The sequence below is a fragment of the Artibeus jamaicensis genome, unplaced genomic scaffold, assembly GCF_021234435.1.
Source record: "Artibeus jamaicensis isolate MK-2021 breed Jamaican fruit bat unplaced genomic scaffold, CSHL_Jam_final contig_548, whole genome shotgun sequence".
NCBI classification, from domain to species: Eukaryota; Metazoa; Chordata; class Mammalia; order Chiroptera; family Phyllostomidae; genus Artibeus; species Artibeus jamaicensis.
In genome coordinates this window covers 16,956,460-16,969,866 of record NW_026521883.1, presented here as the reverse complement: position 1 = coordinate 16,969,866, position 13,407 = coordinate 16,956,460, and the positions used below count along the sequence as shown (strand labels likewise).

Genomic DNA, 13,407 nt, shown 5'->3' with positions numbered 1-13,407 from the left:
AGTAAGTTAAAAATAAGATTAACAGACATAATCTATTATATTTCTAGCATGTGCACCTCCACATGGATTCTCTGGGGTGGCAGTAGGGGAGGGATATTCTTTTTACAAGCTTAGTAATTTTTTTTAAGTTTAGAAATAAGAGTAATTTGACTTCCGGCCAAGATGGAGACATAGGTAGATACACTTTGCCTCCTCAAACAACCAAAAGAAGCACAACAAATTTAAAAACAACAACAAAAAACAACTAGCACTGTCATAAATCAAACTGTATGGAAGTCTGACAACCAAGAAGTTAAAGAAGAAACATTCACCTAGACCAGTAGGAGGGGCAGCGACGGGTATCGAGGAGAGGACTCAAGGCAAGGTGGTGGCTGGAGGACCAGGTAGTCCCACATTTGCATGTGGATAAACCAGGAGAAACAACTGCGGAGGAGCAACACAGACCATGCAACCCAGGGTCCCAGCACAGGGAAATAAAGCCTCAAAGCCTCTGGCTGTAAAAACCTGTGGGAGTTGTGGCACCAGCAGAAACTCTCAGCCTCATAGGAGAGTTCACTGGAAAGAGTTCATAGGACCCACATGGTCCTACAATGTACACAAAACCATCCAACCAGGAATCAGCACCAGAAGTGCCCAATTTGCTTATGGGCAGCAGGACAAGCAATAACAGCCAGCCAAGAGCTGAGCAAGCAGCACTGTTCCCTTTTGGACACCTCCTCCACATATAGCACCAAAATACAGTGAAGTGGGTGGCCGCACCTTGGCAAATACCTAAGGCTCTGCCCCTTACAATGTAACAGGAGTACTGAGACCCCCCAATAAATATATGGCCCTAAGGACAGAACAGATCAAAGCTCCAAAAATAGAACTAAGTGATGAAGAAACAGCCAACCTTTCAGATACAGAATTCAAAACACTGGTAATCAGGATGCTCACAGAAATGGTGGAGTATGGTCACAAAATAGAGGAAGAAGTAAAAGCTATGCAAAGGAAAATATACAGGAAACCAACAGTAACGGGAAGGAAACCAGGACTCAAATGAACAATTTGAACCAGAAGGAGGAATTAAACATTCAACCAGAACAGAATGAAGAAACAAAAATTCAAAAAAATGAGGAGAGGATTAGGAACCTCCAGAACAATTTTTAAAACATCCAAATCACAGGAGTGCCAGAAGGAGAAGAGAAAGAGCAAGAAATTGAAAATTTATTTGAAAACATAATGAAGGAGAGCTTCCTCAATCTGGCAAAGGAAATAGACTTCCAGGAAGCCCAGGAAGCTCCAAGAGTCCCAAAGAAGGTGGACCCAAGGAAGCACACACCAAGGCACATCATAATTACATTAGCCAAGATTAAAGGTAAGGAGAGAATCTTAAAAGCAGCAACAGGAAAGGAGACAGCTACAAAGGAGTTTCCAAAAGATTATCAGCTGATTTCTCAAAAGAGACTTTACAGGCAAGAACGAGCTAGAAAGTAGTATTCCAAGTCATGAAAGGCAAGGACCTGCATCCAAGATTACTCTATCCAGTAAAGCTATCATTCAGAATGGGAAGGCAGATAAAGTACCTCCCAGTACCCTGTGTACCCTGACTAGGGTTCATCATCACTAAGCCCTTATTACACAAAATATTAAAGGGAATTGTCTAAGAAAAAGAAAACGATGAAAAATATTAACAGTAAAATGACAACTCACAACAACTGAACCTAAAAAAAAATAACTAAGCAAACAACTAGAACAGGAACAGAATCACAGAGAGGGTTATCAGCGGGGATGGGGCAGGAGAGAATGGGGGAAAAGGTATAAGGAAGAAAAAGCATGGGAGGTACAGGCAATAAATGGTAGGTACAAAATAGGGGAACGTTAAGAATAGTATGGGAAATGGAGAAGGCAAAAAACTTATATGTACAACCCATGGATATTAACTAAGGTGGGGGAATGCTGGTGGAAGTGGGCTACTGCGTGGAGAGGAATAAAGGGGCCAAAAAAAGGGGGGGAGAACTGTAATAGTATAATCAAATATATTAAACAAAGAAATAATGGTAATTTAAATATGAAGATAAGAGTATGCATTAATTATCTGGGCATCATATTTCCAATTAACGTGAACATCAAATCTCATAAGAAGTATGATTATATATAACATTAATGTAATACAGTAGTAAAATATCATTTACTACCTCTAACCAAAGTACTCTTAAGTGTGACAATAACTGGAAATGAGTTTAGTAAGTCACTTGTGATGATTCAATAATTTTGTACATCACTGGTCCTAATCAAGATTAATACTGAGTGACTAACACACGTAATATCAAAGAGTCATCCGGAGGCACAAACATACTATAGCTGCAAAAAACTAACCCCTGGACTTCCGCCAAGATGGAGGTTTAAGGTGGATGTGCCTGCCTCCTCACACAACCAAGTTTAGGGACAACTAAATATTAGCATCAGAAAACACAACCAGAACACGGAAAACTGAACTTTTCGGAAGTCCGCTAACAACAAATTCTTCGGCCCGACCGGTAAGGGGCGAAACCGGCGTCGGGTGAGGAGTTACAAAGGAGTCGACCCGGGCGCGGAATCCAGACAAGCGAATCCAGTCGCACGGGTTCCAAACCCAGGATTGGACCTAGTGAGCGACTGAGCGGCCCACCGGGTGAGCGACCACGGAGGAGTCAGTGGGGAGGCGGTGGCAGCGAGTTGACTGAGGTTGCATGGTTGCACGCGGGTGAGGGAGTGAGCGCTTGGACCGGCCCCGGCGGCGGCGATACACGGCGGCCGCGGCGGCGATAGCGGGCGCCGCCATTTCCCCGCTCTGACCACGCCCCCACATACAGCGTCACAACCCAGCGACCTGGGAATCCAAGGCGCCGCTCCTCCCACTTAAAGGGCCAGAACAGACCAAAAATGTCGCAGGAAGACCTCAAAGCCCCAGAGATAAATCTAAGTGATGAAGAAATAGCAAATCTCTCAGACGCACAGTTTAAAACACTGGTCATCAGCTTCCTCACAGATCTGGTGGACTATAGCCACAAATTAGAGAAACATATGAAGGCTAAATTAAGGGAAATGAATGGAATTCCACAGGAAAACCATAGAGATGAAAAAAAAACTGGGACTCAAATCAATGGAGTGGACCAGAACGAAGAAGAAAAAAATCATCAGACAGAAAGGAATGAAGAAATAAGAATTCAGAAAAATGAGGAGAAGCTTAGGAACCTTCAGGACATCTATACACGCTCCAATATCCGAATTATAGGGGTACCAGAAGGGGGAAAGACACAACCACCAGTGGAAAAACTATTTGAACAAATAATAAAAGAAAATTTCCCCAATCTGGCAAAGGAAATAGACTTCCAAGAAATCCAAGAAGCTCAGAGAGTACCAAAAAAGTTGGACTCAAGAAGAAACACACCAAGGCATATCATAATTACATTAGCCAAAATTAAAATGAAGGAAAGAATCCTGGAAGCAGCAAGAGCTAAGGGGACAATCACCTACAAAGGAGTCCCCATCAGGCTGTCAGCAGATTTCTCAAAAGAGACCTTACAGGCAAGAAGGGGCTGGAAAGAAATATTCCAAGTCATGAAATCTAAAGACCTACAACCAAGATTGCTCTACCCAGCAAAACTTTCATTTAGAACGGAAGGACAGATAAGGTGCTTCTCAGATAAGACCAAATTCAAGGAGTTCATCATCACCAAGCCCTTATTATATGAAATGTTAAAGGGACTTATCTAAGAAAAAGAAGTTAAAGAAACATGAACAGTGAAAGGACAACAAATTCACAGTTATTAACAACCACACCTAAAACGAAAGCAAACTAAAAGGACAGCTAGATCAGGAGTGGAAACATAGAAATGAAGATCTCAAGGAGGGTTAGCAACAGGGGAGTGGGAGGAGGAGACAGGGGGGAGAAGGTACAGAAAACAAGTAGCATAGACAGTAGATAGAAAATAGATGGGGGGGGGCAAGAATAGTATGGGAAATATAGAACCTAAAGGACTTGAGACACATGGACATAAACTAAAGGGGGGTAATGGTGGGGTTGGGGGGCAGGGTGGAGGGGAATGAAGGGGGGAATAGAACAACTGTAACAGCATAATTAATTCAAAAAATAAATAAATAAATTTATTAAAAAAAAAAAAAAAAAAAAAACTAACCCCTGCGCAGGATGGTACCACAGGCTCTGCAGGCCTGCCCACCTACGTACTCAAATTCTAGTCCTGCAGTGACCTCGATTAGCCAGATGAGGGTAAGATTTGTAATGTCCCTCACACATCCTCTTTAAAGAAATTAAAAACCAGACTTGTTAAACCTCTTACCTCCCTGCTCTAATTGCAATACTTGCAGCTCCTCTTGCTCTAAAGATGAATCCTCTGGGGTGAGCTCACAGCTGTCACTGGCTGTTCCATGTTCAGAATTCACCATCTCTATATCAGACCCCTAGGGAAAAGTGAAAATCAGTTATTTATCTATCAGCTCCTCAAAGCTAGGTTGACTACAAGTTGATGCTTCCATTACCACAAGTCTCAATGCTGCCATACTCCAAAGAAAACAGATCTAATCCAACTACCTTTTGTTCAATTTAGTCCATAAAGGTCTATGGCAGGGAAACAGCATAATGGAGAACAGGTTTAGATTCTAAAACAGAAGGCAGCCCAAAAGTCAAATGACCTGATGACTGTTTTGTAAGTCCAAGAAATAAATGTGAATCCCAGAGGATAGAAGTTTCTGAACTTATCCATTTCTACTAATTTGCTTGTACTCAACATTAAAGAACTACTATAGGCAAGGCAGTTTGTTACAGGTATTGTAAGACATAAAATATTTGAATCCAAAAATTCAAATTTATAGCCCATTCAGATAAACAGCCACATATAAGTAACTACTTGTTTTAGCAATATAAAACTAAAAAAGTTTAAGGGGCAAGGTTTAACATGAACCCATCAGATTGATGGAGTAAACTTAGCTTATATAACTTTAGATTACTTATTAATTTCAAGTTTGTCCTTAATTTGGTATCAGAGTATATATTTTTCTTTTTTTTTGAGGTTTTGTTATCATTCATTTGTAAAGTTAAAAATGAGCAATAAATAGTAAAAACTGTCATACAATATTTTTTGGGTTCTCAATTTGTTTTCAGTTTCAATCAGGCTGTCTTTTCTTTAATCAAATAGTGGATCTTGTGCCTTAATTAGCAAAATTAAGTTAACCACTCATTTGATTCCGCCTCTCCCCATACTCCTCCCTCAATTTTCCTACAGTTTACTAACCCATGAAACCAAAAGGCCTGAGTTCTCCTGACAGATATCGCTCAGAACAACAAAAATTAAAAGAATTCATTAAACGAGAAGGTTCTGAGTTGAGACTAAAGAATCCTCAGTGTAAGTCTTGGGGTTGCCTAAAGTGGTAGGAGAATGACAGAAACAGAAGCAAGGTTAGGTAGGGATGGGCTGGGGGTCTCAGATCAGTTCTGGCCTAAATGAGAACGGGGGCAATGGGAAAGGATAAGGGAACACATGTAAGACACAAGAGCAAAAGAAGAGAAGAACTTGATAACTAGATATGGAGGGAAGAAACATAAAAGTACAGATCTGATTTACTCTGTGACAAGACACCCTTAATACAGAATGCCCTGATGACACACGTGTCTAAGTGCTGGAGTGGTTCAGGTGCCGTCTTGCTTCAAACTGCAAACTGCAAGTAGGACCCCCACAGCTGCTTTGCTCCTAGTTAATTATGCTTGATGGAGAAGTTGTTGCTATAGGAGTTCATCTAAGCTTTGTAGAAAAACAGGTTAAAACAGAAAAGTTACTCATAAAAAAAAAAACAAAAAAGGAAGGAAGGAAGGGAGGGAGGGAGGGAGGGAGGGAGGGAGGGAGGAAGGAAGGAAGGAAGGAAGGAAGGAAGGAAGGAAGGAAGGAAGGAAGGAAGGAAGGAAGGAACCAGTTGGTACAGCTGCTATTAAACTGTGAAACTTTCTTGTGGAAAAAGCAATTTTTTTGTTAATGTTGTTTTCTAGAAGATATGACTAACCATTTGTCTAAATCTTAAGTTATCAAATTGTAAAAAATATCATTTTAGCCCTGACTAAGTGGCTCAGTTGGAGTATCATCCCATACACCAAAAGATCTCGGATTCGATTCCCAATCAGGTCACATGGCTAGGCTGTGGGTTGGATCCCTAGTCAGGGTGCACAGGGAATCTCACACCGATGTTTCTCTTCTCTCTCTCCCTCCCCCTCCTTCTCTAAAATCAATACACATATCCTTAGGTGAGGGTAAAAATATATATATATATATATATATATACACACACCCCATTTTAAATCTTAATGAAGGAAAACAAGTGAGGATTAAGAGATCATAAAAACAAACAGGAAAACAGATAAATCCATTAAAACTCTGAATAGCTATAGATGACTTTTATTACTGCTTCTATTCACCAATGTATTATGATTTTCCAAAAATGAACATATATCGCCACTGTGAGAATGTTTATTATATACTAATTATGTAACACCGTACTTCTATATAAAATTCATTTTGTAATAAAGTTCTAGCCATAGTCCTTTTTCTGTCAATACATATTTTCTGCTAATACATATTATAAATGGAACACATGTTCTCCACGCTCCTTTCTTTGTTGTTTAAATGCAGGCTCTGATATTTTACAGTTACCTACTCTTGGCCAAATTACTCAAATTCTCTAAGCTTTACTTTTCTCAACTATGAAATGAGAATGAAAACAATTTATACCAGAGGTTTAAAGTTATGAGAATGTAGATAAAGCACAGGACCTGACCAATTATAAACCTTCAATAAATATTTTCCTACTGTCTCAAAGGTGAGAAAAATAATGTACAATAATGTAGATGACTCTGGCTCATGAAGAGTTTTTAGTAACAAAGGTTAATGTAGGTGGAAAAATGTCTAAGCTATAGACAATGAAACCATATGCTTAAATGTAGAAAATCATTGGCTTTCAAAGAACCTCATTTAAATCACTGCTAACACTGTAATATTACAAACTGCCTTATAAAAACTATTAGGTAGCATACCTCATGATTGATGACAGTCCAACCACAAGATGAATCACTGTCACTGGAATTTTCAGACATTTTTGAGGCCTACAAACACAAAAACATATTAACATCTCAGACATACTATTTAAAATCCTATAGGAAGTACTGTAAGTGATCCAAATATGAAAAATGACTTACTACCTCTCAGTTGAAACTGAGACAACCCACCCATGGATTACCATACAGGATATGATTGTATACCCACATAAGTAAAACACTTAAGTAAACACTTTAAAACAAGGAGATTCTCCTGAGCTAGAATACTCTAGACAGTCATATTGTTGAAATGTAGAAGAAAGCTGGGTCTGAAAGAAAATGGAGGATTTGGCCAGGCAGAATTGAAGGGAAAGGAGAACCCAATTTAATTAACTGAGAGAGGAAGTTGAGAAAACAGTGAACAGGAAACTGACAGCAAAGAGTAAAAGCCTAGCCCTGGCTGCTGTGGCTCAGTGGACTGAGCGCCAGCCTGAAGATCAAAGGGTCACCAGTTTGATTCCCAGCTAGGGCACATGCCTGTGTTGCAGTCCAGGTCGCCGACTAGGGATGTGCAAGAAACAACCAATCTATGTTTCTCTCCCTTCTCTTTCTCCATTCCATCCCCTCTCTCTCTAAAAATAAATAAATAAAATCTTTAAAAAGTAATTATTATTTTGCCAGAAGAAAGGAGAATGGTCAAATAAGGCTTTATAAATGAGGTTATGATATTTACATTGTTAAGTTCTTTTAAATTTTTTTTAAAAAGATTTATTTTTAGAGAGAGGGGAAAGGAGGGAAAAAGACAGGGATAGAGAAACATCAACATTGCCTCTAGCACACCCCCTACAGAGAGGACCTAGCCCACAACCCAGACACGTGCCCTGACTGGGAATTGAACCAACAACCCTTTGGTTCACAGGCCTGTGCTCAATCCACTGAGCTACACCAGCCAGTACCTCTTTTAGTAAGTTTTTATCAATAATTTGAAAATGAGCTTTAAAAAAGCCTATTTTTTTTTAGGGTGACAGTAACTTTTTATTTTATTTATTTTTTAAATATATTTTATTGATTATGCCATGACAGTTGTTCTATTTCCCCCCTTCATTCCCCTCTAAAAAAACCTATTCTTAAGGTTAGTTTCTTCCTCTTTAAAAGAAATTAAATGTAACAAATTTTGCTGGATTGATAATATTTCTTTTTGGATATAAAATGTGTGCTGTTGATGACTAACAAATATAAAATATGTTAACCAGAATTAACTTTGCACAGCAGTATATCTGATTACGTACAGTAGTATAATCTCCATTGTATCTAAATATAATTGCGAAAACGAGTGGGCTATACCTTGAACTAAATTTAAACTATGTTTTTTAATAGAAGGGACTGACAGTATTATTAGCTTGTTGAGCAGACTTTGAATCTAGTTTTCAGTGTTTAAAACGCATGAACAGTGATCACTGATGAACTGAAGCCACCATATTACAGGGCATTTATCACATACCTCCCTACACAGTCTGTCAGAAGGGCTACAGATGACGTGACCTGTTAAATCTCTGCATACCTTTGACACCCTTGCCCATTTCTCTCTTTACTTAACCAATGTGTTGAGCATGACTACACAACTGCTTTATTTTCTATTAAACCAAAAGTATGCTATTATTTGATATTTACATTTGTAACCTGAATTTTAGCACCTAATGTAATATTTGCATGTTGAATCCTACATTTACATATTTTTTGTTAGGAATTTGTCATGTTGAACATTTAATATAAAAAGTTCCACCCTGGCTGGTGTAGCTCAGTGGATTGAGTGTGGGCCTGTGAACCAAAGAATCGCAGTTCAATTCCCAGTCAGGGCACACACATGCCTGGGTTGTGGGCCAGTTCCCAGCAGGGCACGAGAGGCAACCACATAGTAATGTTTCTCTCCCTCTCTCCCTCCCTTGCCCTCTCTCTAAAAATAAATAAATAATTTTTAAATTTTTGTTAGATATTATTTTAAGATAAGAAAAATTAGTTGAAAATATTACCACTTAACAGAAAATTTTTAGGTTTGATAAACATGTAAATTTTTTAGTTATTTTTCAGTGGTGTAATTCATTTCTATAGGAGCATTAAACTGCACTCAGGTTGCAAAATACTGATTTACTTATGAGGCAGACTGAAAAGGAGTCATGCTAAACAATTAAGTTAATTATGTATCTTTTGAACAAGTTCATAATTATATATTACATAAGCTCTTCCACAATAGCTCCAGGGAATTACAGATCCTGCCTAAACAATGCTTATTCTAACAACCAAATCATATACTAGAGGCAGCCATGAGACTAGCATGAAGAACTTGAAGGAAACAAACCAACATGAGTCATATTACTGCTTTCTCTACCTTCTTGAGAAGGAAAAAAACACTGCAGAGACTAGGGGTAAAGTTCATTTATCTTGGGATATTTGACATGTGTTATATCAGTGAGGAAAACAGAATAAAATATTACGCATATTATATAAACTACATATATATTATGTGTAATGTATAAATTAAATATATTTGAGAACCAAAAGGTCTCTGATTCGATTCCCAGTCAGGGCACATGGCTGGGTTGCCACCCAGGTCCCCAACTGGGAGCGTGGGAGAGACAACTGATCCATGTATCTAACACACTAATAATGGTTCTCTCCCTCTCCTCCCTCCCTTTCCTTCTCTCTAAAAGTAAATAAATAAAATCTTTATTTAAAAAAAAAAGCAGCAGCCTGATGTATCCCTGAAGCTCTTTAGTCATTGAGCACCAGTAGTTCAGAAGGCTCTCTTCTTGGCTCTGGAAATACAGTAGAGAACACAACAAAGTCCATGACCTCTTGGGACTTAAAAAATATGCGAAGGCAGAAAAGTTAAAGAATAAAGTTTTAAGAAAGGAAATTATTTTAGCATGAGTGGAGTATTATAAGATCAGACATGAATCTTTAAAAGGGCATATATTAAGATGGGAAAGCAACTGAAGGCTGCCTAGATCTGTGAGATTCAAGAAATCAGTGCAATATTCCATGATAAAGATGAGCACCTAAATTTAAACAGTGGAGGTTAAAGAAGAAAGGGAGGGGTTAGGAGAAATTTGAAAAGGCAGAAAAGACTTTTCTACAGGAGAATTAAATAACCAATTATAGAAAGGAGAACACGCAGGATAACTACCAGATTTGTGGTTGAGTAAACTTGAAAAACTTTTCTCTATGCAACAAGAAGTACCAAATAGGACTTTGATATAAAGAAAAATGGCTGCCCTGCTCATGTCACTCAATGGGTTGGGTGTTGTCCTGTAAACCGTAAGGTCACCTGTTGGATTCTTGGTCAGGTCACATGTCTGGGTTGCGGGCTAGGTCCCCAGTTGGGGTGTGTGTGAGAGGCAACCACTTCATGTCTCTCTCACATATTCCTGTTTCTCTACCTCTGTTCCTCCCCCAACTCCTAAAAAATAAATAAGTATTTTTTTAAATGGCTGAAGCCTAAAAAGCATTTCTTTACCATAAGAAAGTTTCTTGCCCTGGCTGGTGTGGCTCAGTGGATTGAATGCCTGCCTGCGAAGCAAAGGGGGTTCCCAGTCATTGCACATGCCTGGGTTGTGGGCCAGATCCCCCAGTGGGAGGCTTGTGAAAAGCCAACCAAACACTGAAGTTTCTCTCCCTGTCCTTCTCCCCCTCCCTTCCCGTCTAAAAATAAATAAAATCTTTTTTAAAAAGGAAAGAAAGTTTCTCTCCTTCCTTTGCATACCCCACCTTCTGCCTCTCCTAGCAGCCCACATTCTCACTGCTCCAGCATCTCAACCCTGAGACTTTCTTTGTTTTCTTTTTTTAAGATTTTATTTATTTAATAGTAGGGAAAGAGGAAGGAAGGGAGGGAAAAGGAGAGGGAGAAAAACAACCACATGAGGGGATACATCAATCAGTTGCCTCTCACATGCCCCCAAATGGGGACCTGGACCCCAACCCAGGCATGTGACCTGACCAGGAATTAAACCTGCGACTCTGGGCTGCAGGCCATCATCACTCAATCTACTGAGACACACCAGTCAGAGCAGATGCTTTATTTTCTTAATAACCTTCCAAAACTTCACCAGATACAATCAGGGACATTTAATGTGTGTGTATTTCTTACCCTTCTCTAGGCAATTTTCATTTAAAGTTTTTTAAACCAGGTGGTTCTTAGCTTTCACTTTGTCACAAAATACTCTAATAGCTCAGAGATGAAAAAATTTTTTTCAAAAGAAAGTTAAATACACTGCTAAATTGGGACAACCGTAGCTTATTTGAATGTCACGAATCAAAGAACCCACTTTAGCCAGCCCCCAATTTAATTATTTATTTGTTTTGAAGGAAGGACAAGCTTGACATCTAGCCCAAATGAGGAAAAAAAGATTCTTACTGACCATAACACCAAATAGTTTGGATGAGCAAAATTCAGTCATAGTAGAGAGCCATCCTAATTCAGCTGTTCTCAAAAAGTTAAGTGTGGTTCAATTAAAGCAAATTTTAGAAAGTACATTTCTGAGCCCCACCCTAGAGTGGCATTGACTCTGAAAGCTGCCATTGTAAGTGATCTTCCTAAAATTATAATCTCATGTCATTCCTCAAAACTTTTAAACTTTTTCGTAGTCTTCAGGATAATTTCAAAAGGCCTGGATCTTAGTTTTATCTCTACCATTTTATTATTTTCTCAGCAAATCCCTTTCCCTCAAACTTTTCAACTGCCCTAAAAGGCAAGGCTTTCTGTTAACTCTGGAGTTTTGCATATTCCCCACCCATATCTTGTGCCCATTGCTTCCCATCTTAGCAAAAGCTATCACTTCCTTGTGAAGCATTCCCTGACCTGACCTCAGTCCCAAAGACTAGTAGTTTCCCTAATCTACTAAAAGTGGAATGCTGCACTGTAACTGCTTATTTGCCTGCCTTTTATGAATTCCCAGCACATAGCATAGTGCTTGCCTGATACATATTAGGTATTAATCAAGAAAGATAAACAGATTTCTTGGGTGACAGTACAGTTGGTAACCCAAATTTACACTGTTACTCAAGGAATTAAAAATTCTGGAGGAACCCTGAGGTTCTTCTCTCATTACAATTTGACCACATTTAAATACACAAACTTTTTCCCTTTTAAGGGCTTTATAAATAATATGCAGATCCTAAGACTTTAGCTTTTTACTGATACTAAGTCACAAAAGATTTTTGAGGAAAGGAATAGAAAACTCATTCTGACTGCCTTATTGAGACAGTACTATCGGGAAGCAAAGCCAGAAGCAGGAACACCATTTGCAAAGCCACTGCAATAATCCTGTTGAGAGAAGGTGGTTTGAAACAGGGTGGCAGCGGTGAAGACAGTGAGGAGTGAACAGATCATACATGTATTATGAAGGTAAGGCAACAGTGCTTCCTGATACATATTGAATTTGGGGTATGAAGGATGACTCATGGCCTGAACAAATACAAGAACTGAGACAGAAAGTCTTCAAAAGCAGTAAGTTAGGAGAAGAAAATTGGTAAACTGGTTTGGGGCAAATTAAACTTGAGATATTATTCACACCCAATTGGAAACAACAAATAGGCAGCTGTAGGCTGAATTTGAGGGGGAGTTACGGACCAACAATATAATTGTAAAACACTGGCAATTGTCAAAATTAGTAACAGCAACAATATTAATTTTACCTATAAAGTACGACCTAAGTGACTGGTACCTGACATGATGGTGCCTTTCATCATTCCTGGGTAGCTACATTTTACTGCAGAAAGGTAAGGTTTCAACCACTGGATCTTCTAGAATCAGACATGATAAGGAATAATAGGGGCATTATTCTCCCACACATCTATAATTCCGAAGTAAGCCAACCAATGGGCTGTCAGCAAAAGTTCCAATAGTGTGGCTACACATGGGATCAAAAATGAGTCAGTCTAGAAAGCTTTTAAGAATCTATTCCTATAATGCTTTTCAAAGTTCTGAAACTTTCATCTTCCCAAACAGATATGAAAATGCTGACTTCAAACTAGACTTTATTTGAAACAGGGAAGAGGATTCAAGATTCCAACTAATGAAACCTTTAAAATGTCCTTTCTAGCCCTGGCCAGTTGGCTCAATTGACAGGAGTGTCATCCTGTAAACCAAAAAGGTCGTGGGTTCAAATCCCAGTCAGGGCACATATCTACGGTGCAGGTTCACTCCCCAGCCGGGTCATGCACAGTAGGCAGCTGATCAATGTTTCTCTCACACACTGATATTTCCCTCCACCAAAAATCAATAAATATATCTTCGGGTGAGGTAATAAATAAATAAATAAATAAATAAATGTTCTTTCTGCTCTACTTTT

At 38.9% G+C, this 13,407-nt stretch overlaps 1 protein-coding gene across 4 annotated transcripts in view; it reads right to left on the bottom strand.

The window, feature by feature from the left end:
• CCPG1 (cell cycle progression 1) overlaps positions 1 to 13,407 on the bottom strand; it is an 80,398-nt gene that overhangs the window by 52,424 nt on the left and 14,567 nt on the right. For all 4 annotated transcript variants that reach the window (XM_053669994.1, XM_053669995.1, XM_053669993.1 and 1 more), the window contains exons 2-3: positions 7,061 to 7,129; positions 4,323 to 4,443 (exon numbers count right to left, since the gene is read on the bottom strand). In XM_053669994.1, coding sequence (XP_053525969.1) covers positions 4,323 to 4,443; positions 7,061 to 7,120 — 181 coding nt within the window. In that variant the 5' untranslated portion in view covers positions 7,121 to 7,129. The remainder of the gene's footprint in view (positions 1 to 4,322; positions 4,444 to 7,060; positions 7,130 to 13,407) is intronic.